The sequence below is a fragment of the Hyperoodon ampullatus genome (assembly GCF_949752795.1).
Source record: "Hyperoodon ampullatus genome assembly, chromosome: 2".
Taxonomy (NCBI): domain Eukaryota; kingdom Metazoa; phylum Chordata; class Mammalia; order Artiodactyla; family Ziphiidae; genus Hyperoodon; species Hyperoodon ampullatus.
In genome coordinates, this window is record NC_136915.1 from 166,848,987 (window position 1) to 166,876,640 (window position 27,654).

The 27,654-nt window shown below is 41.6% G+C and overlaps 1 protein-coding gene across 6 annotated transcripts; it reads left to right on the forward strand.

The window, feature by feature from the left end:
- Positions 1-14,351: 14,351 nt before the first annotated feature.
- Positions 14,352-24,374, forward strand: SERPINC1 (serpin family C member 1; the record flags this gene model as incomplete). 6 transcript variants are annotated; one of them, XM_079698643.1, is made up of 7 exons in its annotated part: positions 14,352-14,392; positions 16,443-16,812; positions 17,123-17,338; positions 18,028-18,165; positions 19,895-20,285; positions 21,421-21,485; positions 24,190-24,374. In XM_079698643.1, 7 exons carry the CDS (start codon positions 14,352-14,354, stop codon positions 24,364-24,366), a joined length of 1,398 nt encoding a protein of 465 aa, XP_079554769.1. In that variant the 3' UTR covers positions 24,367-24,374. The 6 variants fall into 6 exon arrangements, with proteins under 6 accessions (XP_079554769.1, XP_079554771.1, XP_079554770.1 ...); XM_079698645.1 differs by having other exon boundaries at positions 19,952-20,285; XM_079698644.1 differs by having other exon boundaries at positions 18,028-18,144.
- Positions 24,375-27,654: the final 3,280 nt, after the last annotated feature.

A 27,654-nucleotide genomic window follows, 5' to 3' on the forward strand; every position in this document is an offset into this window, starting at 1 on the left:
ATGCACAAATGTGGTATTTGCCCTACTGGTAGGCAAACAAAGGTCTGGTTAGGAACGGTAACCTGCTGGTTTCTTTAAAGGAGAGCCAAAGACTTGTGCTTTACTCTGTTTTGGTTTGGGAGGAAATAGTAGCCATTTCGATTGTGAAGCCTCTTAGTAGTTGTGAGTTGATTATACTGTGTAGGGAGATGTATCTAAAGTTAACTGTTAAAGTTAGCTGGCCTTATAAAATGTAAAAGTAATGAAAATTCTTCAGTTTTTCTAAACCATGAATGTCATCTTTTACAATATTGTGTGTAAGCAGTTCCTCCTCCCTTTTGCTGAGATTATCCTGTCATGATAGCATGTTGTAGTTTTGTTATTTTACTTGTGCCTAAAGGACAATCTACTATCACTATGGTCAAGTAACTATAGTCAGTACATGTTAGATTATATTCAGATTCAGAGAAAAATAGATTCTTTTCACTAAAGAGTACTCGGTTGTTATTGCTTATGTACAAATGGTTATAGATGGAGATCTAACCATCTTCTTCTACTTTTTTTTTTTTTGCTCATTTTAAAGCATTGAGTAAAGGTTTCATGTATAAAATCTATCTGTAAAAAGCACTTGTAATGTCTTATATATCATTAAAAGGAAAGGCTCAGTTACTTTTTAGGGGAAATTAATAACCTGTCTGGAAATTAACTGCAGTGTTTACTTAGATTTTTACCCTAAAAGAGTCCAATTATGTTTATTTTTTATTGACGATACATGGTTATAGTGTTTGCAAGGTGATCTCTTCCCTGAAAAGTCTGCCTATCCTTTTAGATAAAAATTAGACAGAGCTACTAAACTAAGCAGATTTTACGTTCAACATTAGGGATTGAACAGGCAAGCAGTCTACTACTGTCATCATTTTACCTGGCTGCCCATTTTGCTGGCCCACATTCATACCTTTCTACCTTGGACAACTATGATTTTTATATTTATTTGTTGCTTCAGCTCAGCTTTATGAAACTTTCCTGCTGAAATTACTTATTGGGAATTGTAGGTGGATTGCAGTTAATATTTTTTAAAATTCTTATTTCAACTTTCCTGAGCCACTTAGAAAAAGAAAGTTGTTTTTGTTGAAAGATACTGTTAATTGTAGTAAATGCCAGCTTACCATTTGGTTCTTAAGATTTTATTTCTTTGACTGCTAAAGGTGTTTTCACTTGCATTAGATTGTAACGCTAGCTATAATGTTAATGAAGAATAGGAAACTGCCACCACCAAGAAGAAGTACCACCTTTTAATAATAAATATGTTCCCAGTGGGTAGATTCTCAATACTGCACTGAACAAAGTGGGTAAAGAGCCCTTTGAAATCCTGTTGTGATAAAGGGACTAACCTCACCACTGGAATCCTTGTTTTCAGAGCTTCTGAATTTTCAGCCAAACACTGAACTTCCCCTAAACTTTATTCCTGAGCAGAACATCCCTAGAGTAATAACCATTATTTTCAAAAGAAAATAAGGCACAGTAACCCAAGAGAGAGAACTTAAGCCTCACAACAATATTGTGTCCAAAAATATGTATTTAGAGAAATAAAATCCTGTGGAGTTTGTTATCCTAATGTATGTTGTATACTAGATAAGGTGACTTATTTTCTTGTATTGAGGTCTCATTATTTCTAGTTGGGTTTTTTTGTTTGTGTTGTTTTGTTTTTAATTTAAACTCTAAGTAGACAGAGCTCACAGGTCTTTGGCATCCATTCTAGGTTGTGCACTCAGAGTCATCTTATAACTGGAAACTGTCAGGTGGGCCCCTACCCCAACTCCAGATGGTGTATGAAAGGGTCAAGAAAAGAGTGGAAACAACTATTGGGTGGATAATTGGTAGCCTTTTTTTTTTAACCTGATTTTTTAAAATCACCATTTATTAGTGTAATCTCTCTCCACTGATAGGCTGCCATTCTCACAATAATATCTGAACCACCCTGTAAAATACTCCTCTGATTTCAAGGCATTTTAAGCTTTTGCTTATCATGTTTACATCCTCTGTTCAACTAAGACACTGTTCTGAGAGCTACTTTTTCCAGGTGTATTGTTGCCTAAATTTCCTTTATTCCCCCTTTCATCCTTTCTCTTCTTCCCACCTTCTGGGAATGAAAGGAACTTGGGGAAAAGAAGTTTTTCTTTTTTTCTTTTTTTTTTTTTAATTTTATTCATTGATCCATAGGCTTCATTATCTTACTTGACGATGAATCTGTGAGTTTTTAGAACAACAGAAATGGAAAAAGTGAATCAAGATAATGAACAAATCCTTTCACCCACTTAAAACATTTTCCAGTTGTGAGATTCCTCTTCTTGTGTGTGGTCTCTTCCCCTTGTTACCCCTCTTACCCTTTTTCCCTGACTGTGGTCAATTTGGCTCATACCAGTCTCCCCGAGACATGCTGCAGTCATTATCACCTTTTTGGGTGGATTTTATTTTGTTTTATTTTGTTTCTGTTTTTTTAAGTAACTTTTTAACATTGATGCATATTTGCTTGGGATAGAGCTTGTGTAATTTACCAATCGTATTGATTGTATGTGATTGTGCCCTGCGGAGGTATATTTAACAAGTCAAAAATAATCTAGGATAATAAAGGAGCCCATGAGATTTGAGTCAGGTTATAAATGACTTCATGAAATCATTTACAGTTTGAATAGTGAGAATTTATATCTCCTGTTCTTAAATTAGTGCTAGACAAGATACCATTTTTTTAAAGTTCTTGCATTCCTATTTTTCTCCCTTGCCTTTAGCTCCCTGTTCTTTCTTGCCTGCCTCCTGTTCAGAAATAAAAATATCGAGCGTTAAAGAGACAGCTTATGTTTAAATTGCTGAAGTTTGTGAAATTTTACTTTTTCCAAGTGTTTCCAACTTTTCTTTAAAAAGTGAAGACATAATGAGTTGGAATTTCACAAGCTGTGAAATTAGCACTTGGCAAACTGTGAAATCTTATTTGAAGACTTTATCTCCTGGAAGTTCTTTTGGAATAGGAAAAAAGAAACCTGTTTTTGAAATAGACCATTTCCCTCTCTTTTTAAAAATCTGTTTATATTTTGAATTTTTAAACAGACTTCAAAAAAGTGAAGTGGAAGAAAAATAGTAGTAGGAAGATGTTTAGGACAGCAAAATGCTGGGTCTGAATAAGTACATACTCTCCTTGTTGCAGAGTTTTGAGAGGATGAGGGCCATCTTTTTAATTTGTGTTATCTGTGTGCATGTTGTCTACATCAAAGATGCCACATTTTGTTAAAATGCTGTTCCTTTCTTTATTATCTTGGAAACTGACTCAGCCTCATGTTGCTCCAAATTAGTGTTTAAGGCTCCCACAAGTTGCAGATAAAAGGACTATCTTAACAAGTAGAAGGAGGTGATTCGCCTTTTGGTTTGTAAATATATGAAAGTGTCTACAAGGTCTTTATCTGCTTTCTGTCAGCATTTATATTAAATGATAAATTGATGAGGAGAAACGCGTAGTCTTTTTTTGTAAATGAGCCTGTGCCCTCTTATTCTAACCTTGGGATTGTTTTCTTACACCTTTTTTATGGAGTTATGTTTTTTTGTTTGTTCGTTTTTTAGGTGAAAAATAGAGAAGTAGGTAATGTATACAAACACACATACTTGTAGTGTCAATTTTATATATATCACAGGAATTAGTCCAACACCACAGTTCAGAATACTTCATTTGTTATGCAGTGATTGCACATTAGGAGTAAAAGTAATGGTTCTGAAATCCTAGGGTCAGTGTTCAGTGAGACTCCATGGTTAACATCCAAAGTTCTGGGTTTTATGCCTTCTCTTAAAATCAGAACCTTTTTATGCTTAAGCAACATGGCCTTGCTCTGAATACCTTCCTGATGCAAATATTTTTTGTCTTTCCGTTCTTACTCACTTTTCCTAATTGTCCTGAAATCCCCACCAGTTAGTCACTCCTGGCATTTAGAGGATTTTCTCTTAGAGACCACTGTAAAATATACCCTATTCAAGAACTCAATGGCATGAAGAAGAAAAAAGGGGAGGAGAGGGGAATACTCTAGATTAAAAGGAACTTTGGAGATATAAAAATCACATGCAACGGGTGGACTTTGGATTCTAATTCCAACAAACCAAACATTCAAAGACTCTTTTATATAATATAGTTAGGGGAATTTGACTTAAGTATTGAGTATTAGATAAAACCAAGGAATGACACTTTTGTTCAATGTGATAATAGCAACATTGTTATGTAATAAAATGTCCATATTTTTAAAAGACAATAACTGACAATGGCTAGAGTTTCCTTTAAAATAACTGAATATTTTTAAAAGAAAAATAATATACATTACCAGTGAACAAACATCACTCCTTGTACCATCAGTTAGCAATTAGTTGTCCGTTAGTACCATATCTGACCTCAGGAGAAGGGGCCACAGTAAGAAAAAGTTCAGAGGGTATGAAGGATGGTAACTATTGCAACCATTCTTGAATGCCATAAAATCTAGAATGGGAATTCCAAAACCAGACTTGCTGTCTTTACCACTTACCTAGGCCTACCCTGCTTACAAGCAACAGGGTACTTTGTGATCCCTTACACTGAGACTCATTGATTAATATGAGTTTGAGGGCTTCCTTGGTGGTGCAGTGGTTAAGAATCCAACTGCCAATGCAGGGGACACAGGTTCAAGCCCTGGTCTGGGAAGATACCACATGCCACAGAGCAACTAAGCCCGTGTGCCACAACTACTGAGCCTGTGCTGTAGAGCCCGCAAGCCACAACTACTGAAGCCCCCGCGCCACAACTACTGAAGCTCGTGTGCCTAGAACCTGTGCTCCACAACAAAAGAAGCCACCACAATGAGAAGCCCGCACACCGCAACAAAGAGTAGCACCTGCTCACCACAACTAGAGAAAGCCCGTGTGCAGCAAGAAAGACCCAATGCGGCCAAAAATAAATAAATTTATTTTTTAAAAAACATGAGTTTGTTTTTTTGTGTATATTAGCATCTCAATCCCAGTAATCAGCTAATCTGCAATGATCAATTTGTAAATCCCTCTGCTTTCCAACATGGTGGCTCATTTAGTTAATGGCTGCCACCCTTATTTGGAACACCTAGCACATCAAAAGTAAACTTTCAACTACTCACTAAACAGTACAGTATTTACTAAAGTAATTTACTGAGTACTCCCTATATGGCACAACACTGTAGGGGATAAAGAGGAAATACTCTCTACCCTTAAGGAGCTCAGACTCCACTTATGAACTTGACATGTATACAGTTTAAGGATACATAACATAAATCATCTACAGAGCACTGGACAGAATTACCAAAGGATTATGCAACCACAGCTATCCTCAGAAGAGCGGACTTTCCTGGTGGCACAGTGGTTGGGAATCCACCTGCCAGCGCGGGGGACACAGGTTCGGGCCCTGGTCCAGGGGGGCCCCGCATGCCGCGGAGCAGCTGGGCCCGTGGGTCACAGATGTTGGGCCTGCGCTCTGGAGCCCGTGGGCCACAGCTGCTGAGGTCTGCACGCCTAGACTTCATGCACCGCAGCGAAGAGTGGCCCCTGCTCGCCGCAACTGGGGAGAGTCCGTACACAGCAAAGAAGAACCAACGCAGCCAAAAATAAATGGATAAATTTCTTTAAAAAAAGAAGAGCCAAGGAGCTGTGAGGCTATACACAAGGAAGATTTAGCCTTGCTTGGCTAGCCAGCAAAGGCTTTCTTGAGGAAGTGGCATTGAAGGTAAGAAACAGCTTGGGGGGAGTGCACACGGGCGGGGCAGGAGACTCCTAGTCAGAGAAAAAAAGATGGGTGAACTCTGAAAGAAAGACTTATGGAAACGAAGAAGGTCATTGAAGTTAGAGTAGAGAGAGTGAGATAGTGGCTTTGGATGCAGAGCCAGATCACAAAGTTGCATTTTATTTATAAAACGAGTCCAAGGAAGGGTTGTAAGCAGGGGAATTAAAGGGATCAGATTTGTGCCTCTTTATTCACGTTCATTGAGAAGCTTCTGTGTCGGTGCTTCTCAAACCTAACATGAATGCAGTCACCTGGGGCTCTTGTTAAAGTGCAGTTACTGTTTCAGTGGGTCTGGAGTGGGGCCAGAGATTATCTAACAGGCTCCCAGGTGATACCAGTGCTGTTTGTCCGAAGACCACACTTTCAAATAGTAGGGTTCTTTCTACGTGATAGGCAATTTTAGAAGCAGAAGGATCCAGTTTCTGCCTATCAGACTTAAACTTTTAGTGAAATGAGTGAGATGTAAGGCGTAATTGGAGACCACTTAAAGGCAAGTGTGTAAGGCTGGGAGAAACAAGGTAATTCAAGAAAGTTTTTGCATGTGAGGTGTTGATCCTGAAAGGTATAAAGAAGGGTTTATACGATGAACAAAGTGGGAAGTGGAGACTCCAAGCCTGGGAGCACATATATAATCATGAAAGAATACGGCCTGGAATAGAACTTCAAGGAGTTGGGGATAACTAGAAAAGTTAAGTTGAGGCCAGGTCTTGAAAAGCTTTATGTACCCTTCTGAGTTGTGATTTTATCCCTTAGCAATTAAAAACCAGTAAAGATTTTAAGCCCGAGAGTAATGTGATGATTGTAATTTGAAGTGGAATAGGGCCTAAAACAGAGAGCTCATTATGAATCTGTTGCAGTAGACTTACAAGAAATGATGAGGGCTTGCACCAGGACAATGGGAATGAAGAGGAGGGGAGGAATTTCTGAGAACAGCACGAGCATAACTGGCATTTCTAAACACCCAAATGGGTGCCATCAAACAGATGCCACAAAAATCAGGTGCTTCCCGTAATTCCCTTGACCAAGCGCAAGACCTGATCCCATATTATCAAGTTAAAGGGAAAAAATTACCTTTGCAGTGTCAAAGCCCTTAAAAAATACAGTTTTATGGAAAACCTACAGTAACCTTAGTTTATCATCACCTTTCTATCCTCCCAAGTCCGAAAGTGTTCAGGTTATTATGAACTAAAACATACTCTCTAATTTTCCTCAGTCCCTATGCTTACCATTGGCATCATCTAACTGGGCATTTTGTTATCCTGACAGCAAGCCAGGCAACCTGATGAAATCCTGGCCTTAGGGCATGACGCAGGCTGCCTCTCCAGAGTGGGCTGGCCCGTTTCTCTCTGAGCATCTCGAGGGTTTTGTCTCCAGCAGCATTCCCTGGTTAGCTGAACCTCTGTAGCCATACCAAGATGTGATTCCTGAAACTTGTTTCTGTTCAAAGTTAGAACAGCCTGTGCCCAAGCAGTATCTGTTGGTTTACAGCACTGGCCATTTGGAAAGGGCCTGAAACCAACTATGTCCTGATGGTATAAAAGCTGCCAAGCTACATTCATTTCTAGCCCCTTATTTCCTCCTCAACCCTCAAATGGATTTGGTCAAATTTGCTAGAGCAGCCCTTGGCAGAGGTAGGTAAGAGACACCAGTCACACAATTGACCTGTACTTATCAAAACATACACCCTTGGCCTTAGCTTTACTGTGAGTTTCTTCCCATTGCTTCTTGGTCTGTCCAACCCAACCCCTATCTCTCCAGGGAACTTTCTCCCACTACCTCTACCTCTGCCTCTGCTGTCTTCCCAGTTTCTCTTTTACCACCTACGACTTCCTGAACTAACATAGAAGCAATGAGCTTTGACTCCATGCAACTCTCTCTTGCTCAACCTCCCAAGAATACCCTTGTCTGGTGTTTCTGTTCATACAAGGTGTCAATTCCCCTGGATAAGTAAGCATTTTTACTTTACTTGATAATCTTAACTTTCCATTTGGGAGGAATTTAAAGTTATTTTCCTGTTAATAAGCCAGCAAAACTACTCTGAACCTGGGTTTCTTCAAACACAAATATTTATTGAGTACCTGGTACATTCAAGACCCAGTGGCATGTGCACTGGACATGTTCAATAAATATTTGTTGTTTTGATTTGGTTTCCATTTGGTTTCCCTGAAACCAAAACTGAACTTTCTAACAGTTGTGAGAATTTGGACAAATTCCAATGAGATGCTTTGAGAATCTCACCTGAAAGCTGCCAAATGATAATGCAGGATTTACTTCGATAAAATTTATTTCACCTTAATTAAAATGTCATAACCACCAAGTAAACTAGAAACCTAAGAGAGCTGAAGACAACTCTGTTTTTTGTGCTAGATGTTTTGCTGAATTTCTGTGGAAGAGTTAAGCTTTGAGTTACTCAGTAACCACAGCAGGAGCTCAGCTCTACTGTTTGTTCTCTGCCAAGGTCTTACTCTTGGACCCAAAGAAAAGAACAGAATAGCCCAGGAAATGAGGCAGTGGTGAGGATCAGCTCGATTACCTGCTCACAGGAGTTACTAGTGAGACCAGAGGCAAGGCTAGGGAAAGAGGAATTTTTTATTTTGTTACTGATCTTGAAGGAAGTATTAAATAGAAAAGAGAGGGTGATTGAATGCTACATTCTTTTCTCTCCATGGCTCCTCAAATCTACCCCTAACACAGCAAAGCACAGAGGCCTCTGAGATCCTTCCAACCTTGTTTTTGTTCAGAATAGAGAGAAGTAGTGCTAATTTTTACCTGATAAAAGTTCTTAAGTCTGCCTCCAGTTCCAGAAATGGTTAGAAGTTTCCATGAAGAATTTGATTTTAAAATATACAATTATTGGGCTTCCCTGGTGGCACAGTGGTTGAGAGTCCATCTGCCAATGCAGGGGACACGGGTTCGTGCCCCGGTCCGGGAAGATCCCACGTGCTGCGGAGCGGCTAGGCCCGTGAGCCATGGCCGCTGGGCCTGCGCATCTGGAGCCTGTGCTCCGCAACGGGAGAGGCCACAACAGTGAGAGGCCCGCGTACTGCAAAAAACAAACAAACAAACAAAATATACAATTATTAAAACACTTTACAGAATACCAGTGACAGTGGAGGGGAGGGGAGAGATAGAGACCCAGATTAGTTTGCCCAGTGTACAAGCTGATTTTTCCTTTCCTCATCAAATCAGCCTAAGATGAACCAAGAGGAAAGGGATTTGGGGTCATCAAAATCTAGACAATGAAAGCCAAGGGGAGCTGTGTGCAAGAGAACCAAAGACTGGGCTGGTATTAAAGACTCCAAAAGACCAACTGAAAGTCTCATTTGGAATGTGCGTCAGAGACAAATGCTTTCTAATTAAATATGGGCAACCAAAGGAAAAGGTGGCAGTCCCTGAGTTTGCTTCTGGACCCTGAATTTTGAAGGACACCTGGGCAAACTTGATAGAGACTACCCAGAGGAGACGAACCAGATGGTGACATATCATAAACACTACCCCAAGAAAAACAATTGGACACTGTAAGTTTTAACCTGGGAAGGCATGGACATTTTCTTGATAGCTATCCAGACAAGGCTTTGAATCTCACCTTTGCCAGCTTTGTGATTTGGGGCAAGTTCCTAACCCTTGTAAATAGCAGTTGTTTCGTCTGTAGACTGGGCATATTATTATCTTCCTGGTAGAGCTGACAAGAGAATTATATAAGTTAATGCCTGTAAAGCACTTAGCATAGATCCTGGAATGTAGTAAATGGAACCTATCATTATCATATTCAAAGATTTAAAGATTTTGGAATTCCCTGGCGGTCCAGTGGTTAAGACTCTGCACTTCCACTGCAGGGGGCACGGGTTCGATCCCTATTCAGGGATCGCATGCTGCGAGGTGCGACCATAAAAAACAAAACAAGAAAACAAAGATTTAAAGATTTTGACCTAAGCTAATGTGAAGTAATGGTTAAATTCTAGACAATGAAATATTATACTGTCATTAGAAATAATTTTGCCAGTCAGGGCACACCTAAACACCTCTGTTCCATCAGTTCCACCTGAACTGGGCTTCTCTCAGTCTCCTTTCCTCCTTTGTCACCAGCCAGGGGCTCAGGCTGTTTCTAGTCCCTCTTTGGTGCTGATACCACCTTTGTGTCATGCCCTGGTACTCCTCTCTCCCCAAGCCTCTGTGGGACACAACCCTGATGCCCTGTTGCTCACAAAGTCCAGACCTTCTTGACTAGGTGATATATTGACATGTTCAAAAATAGAAAAATAAGAAGGTTCATATTGACAAATCTCACTTCCACCCCTGTCAGTCTGCACCTGCCCCATCATCCCCACTTTGTGATAGAAAAGTTAGCATACTATAAGCACTGCTCTGCAGCTTGCTTTTTTCTACTTAGTGAGCCTAGAGATCCTTCCATATCAGTACAAAGAGAACAGCCTCATTCTTTTTGACAGTGGCATAGTTTTCCATTGTGGGGATGTACCTTGGTTTAACTAGTCTTCTATAGATGGAAGTTGTTTCTAATCTTTTGCCATTGCAAATCAAGTTACAATTGGTAACCTAATTTATACCCATGCAGATATATCTGTAGGATACACTTTCTGAAGTGGGATTTCCAGCTCAAAGGGTAAACTCATTTGTAATGCTGGTATTGCCAGATTTCCTTCAAAGGGTTATAGCATTCTGCACTCCCACCAGCAATGAGTGAAAAGGCATTTTCCTCACACCCTAGCAAGAGAGTGTGTTGTCTAACTTAGTTGATGTCTTTGAATTCTAATGGTTTCAGTGATAATCCTTTTTAGGGAATCAGGTGGGAACTAGGAAAAGAACAGTGCTTAAAAAGTCTGCAAAGAACCACCGAGGAATGCTAAAATTAGCAGGTGAAAGTCTGATGAAAAATGATGTATCTTATATTCTCAAAGTATCTTCTTACAGGATATTTGTTTAATAAAAAGGGAAATATTGTAATTTTACAGCAGAGAAAGAAACTCGGCAGTCCTGATCTTAACCAAGTAATCAAAATTAACATCACCAGTAATGGGGCAAATTGATATCATGTGCCTCCTGATACGATGCACTAAGAAGGGTACAATATTATTTCTTTAGTATTCCTACAAAGAAAGTATAACTTGAATCTAATCCTGAGGTAACCTCAGATATACTCAAATTGAGAGACATTCTTCAAAAATAACTGGACCGGGGACTTCCCTGGTGGTGCAGTGGTTAAGAATCCACCTGCCAATGCGGGGGACACAGGTTCGAGCCCTGGTCCAGGAAGATCCCACATGCTGTGGAGCAACTAAGCCCGTGCACCACAACTACTGAGCCTGCGCTCTAGAGCCCAAAACCACAACTACCGAGTCCACGTGCCACAACTACTGAAGCCCACGTGCCTAGAGCCAGTGCTCTGTAACAAAGAGAAGCCACCGCAATGAGAAGCCCGCACACCACATTGAAGAGTAGCCAGCGCTCACCGCAACTATAGAAAGCCTGCACGCAGCAACGAAGACCCAGCGGAGCCATAAATAAATAAATAAATAAATTTATTTTAAGAATAAAAATAAAAATAACTGGCCCATACTCTTAAAAAATTCCACAGTCATGAAAGACAAAAGAGAGCAACTATTCCAAACTAGAGGAGACCAAAGAGACATGACAATTAAATGCAATGTGACCCTGGACCAGGAAATGGGGGGTAGGGGGGAGTGGAGTTTTGGGGGCTATGAAAAGTTTCCCAATGTGTGATCCAGGGATCCAAGGAGGTCTGCAAAACCTTTCAGTGTATTCATGAAGTCAAAACTATTTTATATAAACTATTTAAATAATTATATTTAGATGTAATTTAGCAAGACTATAAAGAGATCCTGAGACCAAAAATTTTGAGAACAACTGCTATAAAGAACATTAGTGGAACACTTGGCAAATTTAGAATAAGATTTATGGATTTGAAAATGGTACTATATTACTGTCAATTTCCTATCTATGATCTTATACTGGGGTCATATAAGGGAATATCCTTGTTTTTAGGAACCTCAGTCTTCATAAGGGTAAAAGGGCATTATATCTGCAAATTATTCTCAAACAGTACAGAAAAATAATAGGGAGAGGGAGTCAGAGAGAAACAGAGAGAGGGAGAGGGAGAGAGAAAGAAGAATACCAAAAGCAAAGCAAAAAGCAAATGTGGTAAAATGTTAACAATGTGAACATTTGGGGAATCTGGGTGAAGGGTATATAAGAATATTTTGTACTATTTTTGCAACTTTTCTATTACTTTAAAGTTATTTTAAAATAAAAAGACTTTGTGTCTTGCAAATTAAGAAATTTTTACATTATCACCTCCTGATCTTTCCCTCTCCTGACCCCAGTTCCATGGACACCCACCTGTCTGCCCTTCCCCTTCCCCTATACACACTTTAGTCAGATGGCCAGTAGCATTGATTGGGATGTTTATCTTCATGTCTGGGGTCTGCTGTGAAGCACGGTGCTCCTTGAGGACAAAGTCATCTTTATAACCCCGGGCCCAGCACCAACCATGCCTGGTATGTATTGGCATTTATTAAACATTTGTTAATTAAATGATCATTTGACTCAATGAATGGATGAAGAAATTAAACACAACCCCTGATGTATAGTTCTTCACTACCTGGCCAGGTGGTATCTGCACCCTTATCTCTTTTCCCACAGATGTTCACCAGACCCCCTTCACCCCTTGGGCAGGGTCCCCTCACCTGCCTTCCTCCAAGGACCTTCTTTACAAGGCACAAGTCTCACAACTCCTACAAGCTGGAACAATCGGTCTGAACAGCATATTCCCACCTCAGGATCTTTGTATCTCCTGTTTCTTCTGTGAGAAAAGCTCTTCCCAAAGATATTTGGCTCCCTCCCTCATTTTACTCTGGTCCTTTAGTGTCAGTTTATTAGGGAGGCCTTTCCCACCTCCTTTCTACAACAGTAGACTCCTTACCTCCTCCCATCACTTTCTATCCCCTTGCCCTGTTGTATTTTCCTCTGTAACCCTTATTAACACCTGACTGACATGTTATAGATTTATTTTTTATATACTGATTCATTATGTGATCACTGCATGTCTTCCTGTCTGGAGCTCCCAGACCCTAGAACAGTGCCTGCTGACTCAGGTAGTGCTCCTGTGTTTGCTGAACACAAGTGGTTGAATAGGAGACTTTCCACTTGTCTTTAATCTGGAGTGACAAGGAGCCTCTGACCATTCTGGGGCTTTTTAGGCCAGTTCCTTGTAACTTCATACTGTACACAGGGGCCCTCGAGATGTCCAGGGTCTAAATCAGTCAAGAACTTAGACGCAGCTTCAGTCTAGGTAGAAGTTTCCTGTCTAATGAATAAAGAACTCTTTAGAATGCCTATGACTGTACCAAATTCAAGAAGTCTTCAGTCACACAGAAGGTGGCATACTTGTATCCTGTGAATACAGTTGCAGCAATCCTTATGATACTGTTTTAGGCTATTTAGGAAGAGGGAAATAAACATAAACCTGCCCTTTATCTCCATTAGTTTGACTTCATCTCCCCAATAACTAAAATAAGTCAAAATAACAATATGCATATATAAAAATAATTCGTTCTGTTTGCTTCTTAGAAGTATGTCAGTAGTTGCATGTATGTTTTTCACCTTCCCCACCCTGTCTCCTGATCCCCCAAGAGAATTTTTCGAAGTATTTCCCACCCAGCTCATCCACCCTAGAAATGTCCTTGGCAGCACCCTGAGGCCCCTGCTCCTGTGCCCCCTCCCACCACTTCAACGCTGAATGGGGAATGAGTCCACTGTACACACAGGAGTAACCATTGTGTGTCCTTGACTGGGTCACTGACACATCAGCTCTTAGAGGCCTGAAAGTGGCACCTGTTTCAGAATATTTCTCTTCTCTCCCCTATGATTAGATAACATGGGCTCTTTTTCTCTCTCTTTCCCTAAAAACCTGTGAGAAAGAGGATATTGCACTGAGAGGTAGAAGACTACCCCTCATTCTGGACATTCAACTTGGTTAGTTATATACTATTTTATTTATGTAGAAAATAGACTATCTTCTACCTCCTGGTTTGGTTAACCAGGAAAAAAGAAAAAAATTCCTGCAAAGTTCTCATCAGCTAGGTATTTTCTGACTAAGTTTGAATTTGTGAACATGTTCTCCTTTTCCTTTTCTATAAAGATGAAGAAGAAAGTGAGGGAGTATGGGTAGGAAAGGTGGTATTTTCTGACTAAGTTTGAATTTGTGAATATGTTCTCCTTTTCCTTTTCTATAACGATGAAGAAGAAAGTGAGGGAGTATGGGTAGGAAAGGTGGACCTTCTTTCTCTGGACCTGACTGAACTTTAAAACTTCTCTACTAATTAACCAGTACTGGGCTCTACACTTTGCTTAACCCTGGGAGCAGGTCATCAGCCTTTGACCTCAGGCCTCCCCTCCTCACCAGCTCCATCCCCCATCCTAGCCTCTGGAACCTCATCCAGATTTAGAGAAAAGAACCAGTTCAGAGGGATTGCCTCAGACCACACTATCTCCACTCGCCCAGACCTGTGGAAGATTAGCAACCATGCTTTCCAATGGGATAGGAACTGTAGCTGCTGGAAAAAGGTAAGAGGGGTGAGCTTTCCCTTTGCATGCCCTCCTGGGTTTTCTGACCTCTGAGGGACTCACCAGGATGACCTCGACACCTTCGAGAAGACCAGGCCCTCTCCCTGATAGTTTTAATCAGACTTGTTTGGAAGACGTCATTCCAAGTGCCCTCCCTCCCACTCCCTTCTAGGGGTAAGGCCTTTCCCTAAGCCACACCTTGGATTCTTAATCCAAGAAACAAAGGGGATATCTTCCCTTGTACAGAGATGCTGCATCTGTGTCAGCCCTCACAGCAGTCCAGGAGATACTCCAAGGGGAATTGCTGGGCCTGCCATACATCTGAAAAGAGGACAAATTTAATCTGTGAGGACCTCCTAACTCCCTTTTTGCTCCTCCTTCCACTCAATTCCCCCCTGCCCCACCCCTGTCACACCCCCCATCCCCCCACCCAAGGTCTCAGTGACCTTTGACAAAGGACTGCAGCCCTCAACATCACACACATTCCCTTCTTGATCTGGTTTTTTACAGGAAGCTAGAAGTGAGGCTGTGGCTTGACCACCTTGGTTTTTCTTCGTGCTTAACAGAGCTCCTAGGGCCCCCTCAGCCTCCACTTGTATTTCCAAATGTAGCTGAGGGACAAAATGGGAAACAGAGGCAAGCAAGCTGAGGAGAAGAATGGCAAGATTCTCTCTGCTTCCTCACCCTGCCTTCCATGGCTCCCTCAGTGCCTCTGCTCTCCCATTCTGTGCCTCTGTTCTTAAAAGGACTGCAGGGTTCACTTCAGATCATGCAAGAAGCCAAGTACCCCTCAGCTGCCCCCAGCTTCCAGCCAGCCCCACGCTTGCCCAGCAGACCACTTTGGTGAGTCCTTTCTTCGCTGTGTGCATAACCTGCTTTTCTGCTGGGGGAAGACTGAGAAGACTCAGTACCCTCATACAGACTCCCCTCTCTAGACCTAAGGGCCCCAAGTCAGCCACAGGAAGTTCCTGGCCCCTCATGTCTTATCTACAAAAACATTACAAGAGAGTTTATCTCTTGGTTTACTTAATTGGGTGTCCCAATTCTCCTAATTTGTCAATTTCATGATCTCATGTTTTTAAAAAGTGAAATTAGTTTTATTTACTTTAGCGAATACACGTTGGAAGTTACTAAAACTTCTAGGAATCAGAAAATGCTGAGGGCCTGAACTAAGGCAGCGAGAGAACAAGGAAACAGAATGCATAGAATCTAGGGTGTGACTAATGAGAAGGGTAAGAGGGAGAAATCCAGGATGGCTCTCAGGTACCTGTGGGTCCCATTTGCTGAGTTGAAGGACACAGAAGGAGAAACATGTGTGTGGGTGAGAGTTATGAGTTCAGTTTGCTCCCATTTCACTAAGGAATCTGCAGGACATCCAGGTGGAATTGTCCAGCAAACAACTGGTCTGGAACTCAGTGGAAGGATTAGGCTGGAGCTAGAGACTTCTGGTGTTTTCAGCACATTGATTGTGGCTAAAGTAAATAAAACTAATTTCACTTAAAAAAAAAGAGAGATCATGAAATTGACAAATTAGGAGAATTCATTCCTTCTTAACCCTCTCATGTTGCTGAAATCCCTCTGCTGAATCAATCAAAATCCTCCCAATCCTTTAACATCCAGGTTAAAAATCCATCTATTTCTGAGGCCTTCCCTAATCAGCTTCTGTTAATGTCTCCTCCAACTGACCTAAGTTTTCATTGGGCACTAAAGTTCTCTGCCATTTTTCTTGTGTGCATGTCCCATCTCACCAATTGGAAACTTTGCATTCTTTGTATCTTCCAGCATGAGGCCTTGGGCACACAATACTTCTAATAACCTCAGTTGCTTCAATAGTTGATTCTAATTTCAACATGACTATGGCCAGGCAATTGAAACTATCCACTTGTAAGGAGTCCAGGACTGGACCCTTGTACATTTCCAAGATTTTGGCCCTCCTCCTGGCCACAGCAGGTGGGATGGTAATCTATGCTTTACTGGGGCAAATCTGTGGTGGGCAGTGGGACAGGTGATTTCTCAGCCTAGCTTAACTTGGCTTTCTGTCCCCCTATAGGAGTGTATGTCTTCTCTCCTTGCTGCTTATTGGCCTCTGGAGCTGTGTGACCTGTCAGCGGAGCCCTGGGGAGGACATCTGCACAGCCAAGCCTCGGGACATTCCCATGAATCCCATGTGCATTTACCGTGCCCCAGAGAAGAAAGCAACCGAGGTCGAGGGCTCAGAGCAGAAGATCCCCGGGGCCACCAACCGGCGGGTCTGGGAACTGTCCAAGGCCAATTTCCACTTTGCCACCACCTTCTATCAGCATCTGGCAGACTCCAAGAATGACAAGGACAACATTTTCCTGTCACCCCTGAGTATCTCCACAGCTTTTGCTATGACCAAGCTGGGTGCCTGTGACAACACCCTCAAGCAGTTGATGGAGGTACAACCCAAAGCCCTTCTGCCTAACCTCCTTGCTGGAACACCCAGGAGAACATCTATGTGTTGGTCTAGAGCCCTTTAGAGACTTTAGGTGGTATCCCATTCTCTTTGTGTTTCTTTATCTCTTTCTCCTTCCTACTCTTTATTCTTCTTTTATCCATTTATTCATCTAGAAAACATGAGCTGAGCATTTATGCTGTGCCAGGCACTGTGTTTGAAGGGACTCACAACTATTGGTCAGGGGCTGACTGGCACTGTACTCACCACCCATGTTAGCCAGACCCACTGCTATTTTCTTTTGGCTTCTACAGGTTTTTAAGTTTGATACCATCTCTGAGAAGACATCTGATCAGATCCACTTCTTCTTTGCCAAACTGAACTGCCGACTCTATCGAAAAGCCAATAAATCCTCTGAGTTGGTATCAGCCAACCGTCTTTTTGGAGACAAATCCCTTACCTTCAATGAGACCTACCAGGACATCAGTGAGATGGTATATGGAGCCAAGCTCCAGCCCTTGGACTTCAAGGTGAGTTGCAGATGTCACCCCTGACCTCAGAGTTCTTCTTCTCCACTCAGAAATTAAAGAGATAGAGAAGCAGGATCCAAATTAACACTGCTATGGTAGTTGAAAGCAGGTGGAGGTGTTATAATACTATAAGTCAGAGCCCCTGGGATATGTATTCTTGCTTGAAACCTGAGAAATCAATGTTATCTCTGGATTGTAGAGGCTGCTCTGAAAAAGTTATATAAAAGTCCTGCAACAAAGAAATCTACTGACTTTATTCAATCAGTATTTCTCAAACTTTTTGGACCACATGTGCATCTCTCCTGCCCACCCCCCCACTCCTGCATCACTCATTAGCTTCCCATAGAACATATCTCATGAATACTAATAAGAGTTCAAATTTCCAGAGTCAGAGAAGATAATATTTGGTTTTCTTTTCTCAGACTATCTTTCTCCTCTTCTGTTTCTTTATTTCTTCCTCTTTTTCTTTCCTTTCTTTCTCTTTCTTCTGTTACCATTTATAACGATATGGAAGATTCACAACATTATACTAGATATGTGAGGTTTCCCCAATCTGGATTAGAGAGATGGCTTAAACCAAATGGTGGGAAAGAGCAGAGGGATGATGGACAAAATAAAGTGCTTCACAGGGAAATGGAGAAGCCAATTGAATAGCACAGTTGCGTAGGTTTGTTTCCTGTTCTCCTCAGGGAAATGCAGAGCAGTCCAGAGTGACCATCAACCAATGGATATCCAATAAGACTGATGGGCGTATCACTGACGTCATTCCCCCAGAAGCCATCAATGAGTTCACTGTCCTGGTGCTGGTCAACACCATTTACTTCAAGGTACTCAAAGTGTCCCTGGAGAGACCTCAGGAATGACTTGTTTTCCCTCCAGCTTACCCTCTTTCATACCATTGGGCATGTGTCAGTAGATCTTTTTGAGAAATGGTACATGCATGGTCTGGGTAAAATACAAATTTGCTGAGTCTAGAGTCATGTCTAGGGCTGTGGCTACTGGGCTGAGGTCCAAAGGGGGCCTGGTAGTGTCTCTGGGCCCAAGGCAAAGTGTACACACTCACAGACCCAGCATGCTCAGCAGCAAGGTGTGCGTGGTAATAAATTCTCATATGTATGTGACGATTTCTCCTGTCCTTAATTAACTCCATTTTGAAATCTGGAACAAAATGACAGTCTATAGACAATCCTCAGTGATGAGATTTTCTCCATCATCTAGAGAAGCTTCTGCAGTGACTCAAAATTCCTGTTGCCTGAAGCTTCTGAACCTCTTGATGCCAGACTAACCTCAAACTTTGCAGAGGCCCTGTTACATGATCATGCAGACGGCTTTGTCTTTCTCAGAGAGTCAAGAGTTCTAAAGACTGTTCCAACTTTATTACATTTAGGAAGGATGAAGGAGAAGGTCCTGGGAATAAACAGACCATTGATACTCAGGAGGGCCTCCAGCTTAACGCAGGTTGAATTGTGCCCTTCCCGGGTCATGCTCCAGATACACTCTTCTCCCCGACTGGGCCCAGGGGTTTAGCCAGTCACTGCTGTTGTCAATTACTCTGTTGCTTGGGGGGTCCCTCACCCTAAGAATGGAGTAGGTTGCATTTCTACAATGTGTACTGCCCTTTACAATTTATGGAACACTTTGCCTTTTATTAGTCCTCCTGATCTTCATAACATCACAAATGTGAACTTGGGCTGCTCAGACAGATTACTTAATTTAAATTCTGACTCTTCCATTTCTGACTGTAAACTTGAGCAAGTTACTTGGGACTTTTCTATGCCCCAACTTCTACATCTATAAAATGGTAATAATGATACATCTACCTTACACAGTTACTGAAGGGATTAAGTTAATGCACATAAAATGCTTGGAGCAGTGCCTGGCACACAGTAAGCATCCTACAAATATTAGTGATAACCAGCTCCTAATCTTTCAGATGAAGAACCACCACTCAGAGAGTTAAATGACTTGTCCCAAAATCAAAGAGCCAGAAGATGACAAGGAATGATAATTACAACTCAGAAATGTCAAAGGAGTGTCTCGTATCCCCTCCTTCTTTGAACAGAAAGTTGGCCAGGCCTCACTCTCTGCCCGGCAGGACTCCCAGATGACCCCCTGGGGTTATTACCTCTGTCCGGCTTTATTCATCAGGAACAGAGCCCAGCATTTTGGAGGATGGCCTTTGAGAAAGAGGCTGGTGGGAGGCAGAAAGCAAAAGGCAATTAGACTTAAACTCCAGAAGAGACTTGCAAAGAGGCCAATAGGTTGTTCTTGTTTTTATTTTTCTTGTTATAAAAGCAAATAGCCACTGCTGAAAATCTAGGAAAATCTAGGAAATACAGAAAAGTTCACAGAAAAAAAAATGACTCATGATTCTATCACTCTGACACAGTCAGTGTTAAGACCTTTGCATGCATATCCCTCTAGCCTTTGTTCTTAACAATTACACTTACATATTAATGTAATAAAATATTGTGACTACTTCCCATGTCAATATTCTCCTACGGATGTTTTTGGTCTTCTTGCTTTGTGATTCTCCCACCTGGCGTCTTCTTCCAGGGCCTGTGGAAGTCAAAGTTCAGCCCTGAGAACACAAGGAAGGAACTTTTCTACAAGGCCAACGGGGAGTCGTGTTCAGTATTCATGATGTACCAGGAAGGCAAGTTCCGCTATCGGCGCGTGGCAGAGGGCACCCAGGTGCTTGAGTTGCCCTTCAAGGGTGATGACATCACCATGGTGCTCATCCTGCCCAAGCTTGAGAAGAGCCTGACCAAGGTGGAACAGGAACTCACCCCAGAGGTGCTGCAGGAGTGGCTAGATGAGCTGGCAGAGACACTGCTGGTGGTCCACATGCCCCACTTCCGCATCGAGGACAGCTTCAGCATGAAGGAGCGGCTGCAAGACATGGGCCTTGAGGACCTCTTCAGCCCTGAGAAGTCCAAGCTCCCAGGTGAGTGCAGGAAGGACTTTCCTCCTCTCTCTGTCCCCAAAGAAGTCTGACCAAAGGTGGAAGAGATGGGGAAAGAGTAGAAAAGGGCGAATCAGGACACCTGGATTCTAATCCCAGTTCTACTGCTAACTCAGGGAAATCCCTTCCCTCTCAAGGTGTCAGTTTTCTCTTCTGTAAAATGGGACGTTGGCTCTTGGATCTCTTGTATCCAGGCCCATATGGCACTGGAACCTTTTGAGTCTGTAACTGATAGAAGAGATGGGACCAGGTAGAAAAGAACTTGAAAAGCATCAGAAAATTCAGAGCAAGGAGACAGATATGATTAAGAGCCAGGGACATCCGGGTCCCGCAAAATAGGCATAGCTGACATGTAATAGCCCTTCTTCACCTGATATTCCAAAGGGCTCATGTGATTTCTAAGGTCACATGGACAGATACAGTCACCCCCTTCCCAGTTTTGATACTTTGATAACGGTGTTAAGTTGGTTTGGTTCTTCCAACCCACCATCCTTTAAAAATATGCATTAAAATCTCTCTCTCTCTTTTTTTTTTTTTTTGGCCGCACTGTGTGGCTTGTGGGACCTTAGTTTCCAACCAGGGATTGAACCCTTGGCAGTGAGAGCACGGAGTCCTAACCACCGGACCGCCAGGGAATTCCCTAAAATATCTCTTTTTTAAAAAGGAGTTTACAAAAAAATAAAATAAAATAAAATAAAAATAAAATAAAATAAAAAGGAGTTTACAACATTAGTTAATTGGATTTACCTTTAATGGTCTATCTTTAAACTAAGTCTGAAAACCACTCCCAAAGTGTTGCCACACTGGAAGGGAAGACACTCCTACCAGATGGAGTGAGTTTTTCTTTAAGAACAGAGTCCTCACCTCCCCCCACCCCAACCCCCCATGAGCTGAAGCAGGAGATTAAATTCACGGGAGCCAGGCTGAATAAACCCAAAGTACTTTATTATTTATAACATGTATTTATTTTTCAGGGTATCATTAAGTGAGGGTCCAGAATTTCTTTCTATTTTTCAAAGAAGCCCCAAAGGACCTCTTAATTTAAACTGAATTCCTTTCTGTGGGTTGAAGCCAACCTTCTCCCATTTCACAAAGCTTTCTCTGGTCTTCCTTCTAGGTATTGTTGCAGAAGGCCGGAACGACCTCTATGTCTCAGATGCATTCCACAAGGCATTTCTTGAGGTGAGTACACCTCTCTTCGCTCTCTATTCTTCTGCTGCTTTTTTATTCAATACATCAATATCTCATGTGATTAGTAACTTTGGAGTTGTTCCTCCACTGGCTCTTACAGTGTAGACAGCAGATGTGTGAACACTAGGAGACGGCTGTGGAAAAAGGCATGATTCCAGTGTCCCTCAAACCCCAAATCTGTAGCGCCCTCCTCCACGAGGACTGCTACAATATAGCCCTGACTTGAAGCCCTCATGGTCTAATTGTTCCACCCTCCATCCTCTACCTCTCCTGGGAACATAGACATTAAGGGGAAGGTGACACAGGAAAAACAGCCAGCAAAGGCATTCAGATGAGGAGAACCAGGAGAGGATGAGCTAATGGAAACCCAGGAAGGAGTGTTAAGACAATGGAAAGCATCTAGTAAGAAGATTTTTTGAAAAGTGACCAAGGTGACTTTTCCCTGAGGAATTTGGACAGCACAGTAGGGGCACATGCCTAGTTGTAATGGCTGAAGAGCAAGTGGAAAGTAAGGAAGGGGAGCTGGTGAGTGTAGATCATGTCCTAAAGTGTGTTCCAGAAAACTAGAGCTCTAGACTATACTGCAGGTAACAGAAAGTTAGATGGTCAAATAAATGTACATCCTCTTCTTGAGAAATTAACAAGAATTAATGCACATTGGAGTGCCGACGTCTGAGCAGTTCCACAGTGAAGAAAATGGTTCAGTATTGCTTAACCTAGTGTTGCCCCAAGTAAGATGCTCATGGAAACCTTTACTAGAGTTAGAGCTGTATAAAGCCTTTAGAACTTCTGGTTCTCAAACAAATACTGAGCTATATAGATCAATGGCATTAGCTTTCTGGGGAGCTTGACTCAGGATGGGGTCTGAGAATCTGTATATTTACAAAGCTCCTCAAGGAATTCTGATGCACAACCAGGTTTGGGAACCATTTACATAGATTATTCTTTGGGGGAACCAGGCTATGAGGGAAATGTGATGGGGCAATGTTAGAGAAGGTCACAGGATTGAGGAAATTGCAAAGAAAGAAGATTGTGGTCAGGGAGAAAGGTTTCAGGGCATCATGCTAGTAAATATAGTTGCAGAGTCCAAGCTCAGTGGGAAATATGTAGTTAGGAGGAAAGTGGAGGGATCAAGGGACAGGAGGAGGTCAGAGTAATTGTAATGGGAGTGAGGAAGTGTGATAGCTTAAAAAAACCGAAGGTTATATAGTCTGAGAGAAGGATAATGTAATTATAATCTCAAAAGTCTAGATGTTCTGAGAGATGGCAAGTTCAAGGTATAGCCAGGGACTGGTTTCCTTAAGTGAAGGTAATGCTCATTGGGTTTGATGAGATGAAAGACATGGGAGGTTAGAGTATTGAATGGGTCTCCTACCACGATATTTTAATTGTCTAGGTCCCATGATATCAGGAGTTAGGATCGACAGAAAGGCTACGGGCTAGGCAACAAAATCCTCAATGTGGGAGTATAATCCATAGGACAATAGATGTTAGTGACCTGTAGGACAACAGCAAGAGTAGAGGGATATATCTTAAAGATACTGAGGTCAGAACAGGGGATTTTACATGAGTACTGGATTCATGGTTTTGGAAGTAAAAACAACACCGATACCATATGGATTATGGAAGAAAGAGCACTTAGAAAGGCTGTAAGGGAAGATGAGTCCTCAGGGTTTTAACTATGATTGAGAATCTTCTTCCAAGGACCCCAAATCGAAGTGGTCAGCTCAGACCTCCTTGAGGGCCTTGAGTAACTATTAAGAAGAAGCAGAAGTTTACATTCATTTTGTCTACTTGAGCCAACTAAACAATGATGCAAGGCTCCTCCATGGCTCTTGGGAATCCAATACACACACCCCAACTGATTGTAGATCTCCTGAGAAGCCATTAAAAACCAGAATCTGATTTGAATAAAAGGATCCTGGTCTTACAAAAGCTCCAGTCTGCTCATAAATTTAGTACTAGAATGATCATGAAATAGATAGTATGGCCAGAAGGAAGGTGGTAAGGAAGGAGGGAGGGAGAGAACAGCATCAACCAGCTCCTCAAGACTCAGGGATCTGAAGTGCTTTCATTAGAGGCAGGGACAGAGTTTTAGTGACATTCTGGGTCCCCAAACAAAGTTTTCTAAAGATATCTCCCTCCAGACCTGTGCAGTTCTACTTATCAGCAAGTTCAAATACCATCACTTCAGCCTACTGCTCCAAGAAGTACTCACCTCATCCAGCCAGAGGACCCTCCTCTTTTCATAGGCCCTAGTTCCTGAGTGGCTGCTTACAGTAGTTGTATCTGGGATCTTGATGCTCCAGGAGTGAAACTATCTCAACTATAGTGCTCTAATCTGGAGTCAAAATGTCTTTTAGTATCTAGTACAATACCATATACAATGGTGCCAGCCAGAAATGTGACAACCTCGTATACATCCAGATTTCTGGTTTACAGATTATCTGAATGGACCCTGGCACTTATTATTCAGCACAAGGCTTGGATGAATACAAGTGCTTACATCAATATTCAGTGGACGAAAGAAAGACTAAAAGTAGGGTTCCAGAGGGAACCCAACCTGACCCAAGTGTACTTTCACCTGGAAAACAAATGGCATTTTGAGGAATTGCTGTGTCGATGGATGATTTACCTGCCTGTAATGAGCTGCAGAGTAGCTAATGTAGCAGTTTGTTTCCTGTTTGACCTGCAGGTAAACGAGGAAGGCAGTGAAGCAGCAGCAAGTACCGTCATTGGCATTGCTGGCCGTTCGCTGAACCCCAGCAGAGTGACCTTCAAGGCCAACAGGCCCTTCCTGGTTCTTATCAGGGAAGTTGCTCTGAACACTATTATCTTCATGGGCAGAGTAGCCAACCCTTGTGTTAACTAAAATGTTATCCTTTATAGTTCTTCCTATTTTGGTTTGTGAATAGAAGTAAAAATAAATACAACTACTCCCATATCTCACAATTACGAATGGACTTTGCCACCTGAAACGAAGACAAGGAAAGGAGAAATGGCTAGAGATGCTGTTGGGCATTTGGTAAAATGAGGCTTTCAATTGTTCTCTACCAGTGAACACATCTGGGTAAAGAAAGTGAAGAAGGGAGATATGTCACTGCTTCATCTTGAAAGATGGTAGGCATCCTGAGAGGGCAGGGGGAGCTTGAAATCTAGGTAATCCCCTCATACTAAAAAAAATCCAAAAATTTAAAATGAATTAATCTCTATACAGAAAAGACAGAGATTCACATCTGAATATTAAATCATTTAATTCTCAAACCACTCACATGCATAATGTTCTTTTACACAGTGTTAAAATAAAGAGGAAAATGTATTTTTATACAAACAGAATTTCAAGTATACATTAATAGACTTTTCAAATTACTAACCAAGTTGCTAAGATTTCATTCACATTGTTCTTAAAGCTGTTCAACGAGAAAGCTTTTGCTAAACTGCTTTAAATATGTTTATATAAACCCATATATTTTCACTTTCTCTGAATCTCCCTCCCCCAACCCCAGTCTCTGCCCACCCTCCTGCCCTCCCCCCTCCCCCGACACAACAGGGCTCCTGGGGCTCTAGGAGGCATGCAACCCCACCAAGAACTATTGGCTTGTCATCAGGGGAAGGACAGAATCTACAGGAGGAGAGACTGAGAATGCCTGTCAAATTAAGGGGGAGAACAAATCTCATACTTAGAAACGACACAAATCAGGATCATATTTTGTAGCCTGTGATTCACTTGCCTTTTATTAAAAAAAAAAAAGTCTCAGACTCCCACGAAACCACCCACAAGTTTCTGATAATTTGGTAGCTGAGAAAATAATTTAACATTGGGTATTTTCCCCAGTGAAACTTCCAAAATCAAGGTAGGCATTTTGAACTTTTTCATTTGGTTGTTTCTTTTTCCCTTTGGCTGGGGGTGGGGGGCAGCTTAAAAATGGTTGATTTCTGTGTTTACATTATGGAATTTAGTTAATTTCATGAGGTCTACCAAGAGTTCTCCCTCCTCAACTCTCCTCCTGAAGTAATCTGGCTTCAGGGTGAGGAACAGCCACTCTCCTTAGGAATTAAAGTGCATTTTTTCAGTAAAAGTGGGGTGGGGGGAGGTGTGGTTTACACTTAAGTGATAATGATTAAAAGAGGGTGGGGTGAGAGAAAATCCTATTCCTATATATAGGTATTTATAGTTAAGGTCATAATAAAAACAGATATTCTCTAAGGAAATAAGATGTACAAACCCAGTCCAGCACCCTCAGAGGTGCAAGAGTGCTAGCCTGGCTCACCGACTTTTCTGAGGCATCTTTATTAATGGAGTAATCGCTTCAGATGAAAGACACAAACCTCAAATGTTAGTTTTTTCAAAGGGAAAAAACAGACCGGTAGGTTCTTCTAGTTAAAAACTCTATCTCATTCCCTTTCAGGGATAACAACATTTTAGAAATTGATTGTCTGTTTTAATATGAATCCTTGATTAACAAGTTGTGAAAAAATGTTAGATAAGTTTGTTGCTTAGAAATATTATGGTAGCCTTTAGAAACTCAGGATGAGGAGGCATAGTTGGTTCTTGCTATCAATAAATATCAGCTGAGGGGAAGTTAAATTTTTCCTGTAATCTCTTAATTTGATAGCTACCACCAGAATCTTGCTTTCTGTTTTCCTATAAATGCTTTACTATTTCTTGGGGGACAAACCCAAGAATTTTCCAAAGAGAAGTAAATGCTACATTATTAGCTGTATGAAGAAGTGATGAGAAGGGGGAAATTGTCCTGGATTCTGGCCTCTGAGTCCAGTGTGATCTGCTTTTCACAGTGACCAGTGGGAAGGCACAGTGCCAGGGACAGGTAGGTGGGAGACAGCTGTCACCCACCATATAAGCACCATTGAGAACAGGTGGACAGATTTCTTTCCGACTATATCCATCTGAAGGAAACCATATTTCGGATACATTGACTTTTCTATCTTAGAACCCTCTGTCTTGTCTTTTCTTCTCGGAGACAGAGCATAAGTGGGTCCCACCTGAAATTATGAGAAGCCAGGATATCTAAGGGAAATCTAAGTGGCTTGAGGGATCTTATTAGTTCTCTGACCAGGGATTGAACCCAGGTCTTTGGCAATGAAAGCGCCAAGGACCCACTAACCACTGGACCGCCAGGGAATTCCCTAAGTGCTCTTTCAACCTACTTCTCCCTTTACTCACTTATGCTGACGTGCCAAAAATTGAGAGTTCGGATTTTAAGATTTCTTAAAGGAGAAGCCATTGGTTCCTGGCTGATCTGGCAGATCTATTTAAGTTCTGCCATTAGATCACAAAATAATTCAACAGGCTAAAACAGTGAACATAGACCATAGAGGATGAAAAGTTAACGGACTGAGACATTTCTTTTGCCTATAGTTTGGGAATGTTTTTCTTTTGTTGTGAATATGGGGATGGGACAGGGTGGTGAAACTGCAGTCAGACCAGCTTTTGTTTAGCTCTTTCAGAAAGGATTTCTTAGAGGTTTAAGAGGAATCAGCAAGCCAATCAGTAGGACAGAAGAACTTGGCAGAGCTTCACAGTCCTGACAGAGAATTCCTGATAGGGAATTTGTTTCATTACTGGTGTAAAATATAGTACAAGTTTCTCTCTCTATATTTTTACCATTACTTCCCCCTCCTCCTCCTCTACTCTTCTTCCCCAAATCTTAAAATCCAGTGCGGTGTGATTTGCATAAAGTTCAACAGTGTTTCACAGTACTCTACCATGTTCCTCAGTATGAAAACCCTAATGGGCTACTACTCTCTGGATGCAAACAAGTCTCAAAGGCTATTGCTCTTCTATTCCACCCAGTATAAGGAAGCCTTCACAAATCTTCTAAGGCATAGGAGGCATTTTTCTCTGACATTGCAGCATATACATGCTAAGCAAACAGCCAGGCCTTAATGTTATTTTAATGAAATTTCATAGCCTGATGCTAATTCAGTCCTCTGCACTAGCAATTTTTCCTTCCACCCACTTTTTCTTCTCAAACACACCACCTATTTGAAATTTAACTTATCAATTATTTGTAGGCAATATATGAATGAAAATTTCTACAGTGCCGGTAGTCTCTCAGATGAGAGACTGCTATATTTGAACTTGTTCTTAAACACAAATTTCTTTCATGAATTAGAAATCACTTGGTAGCTAATTAGT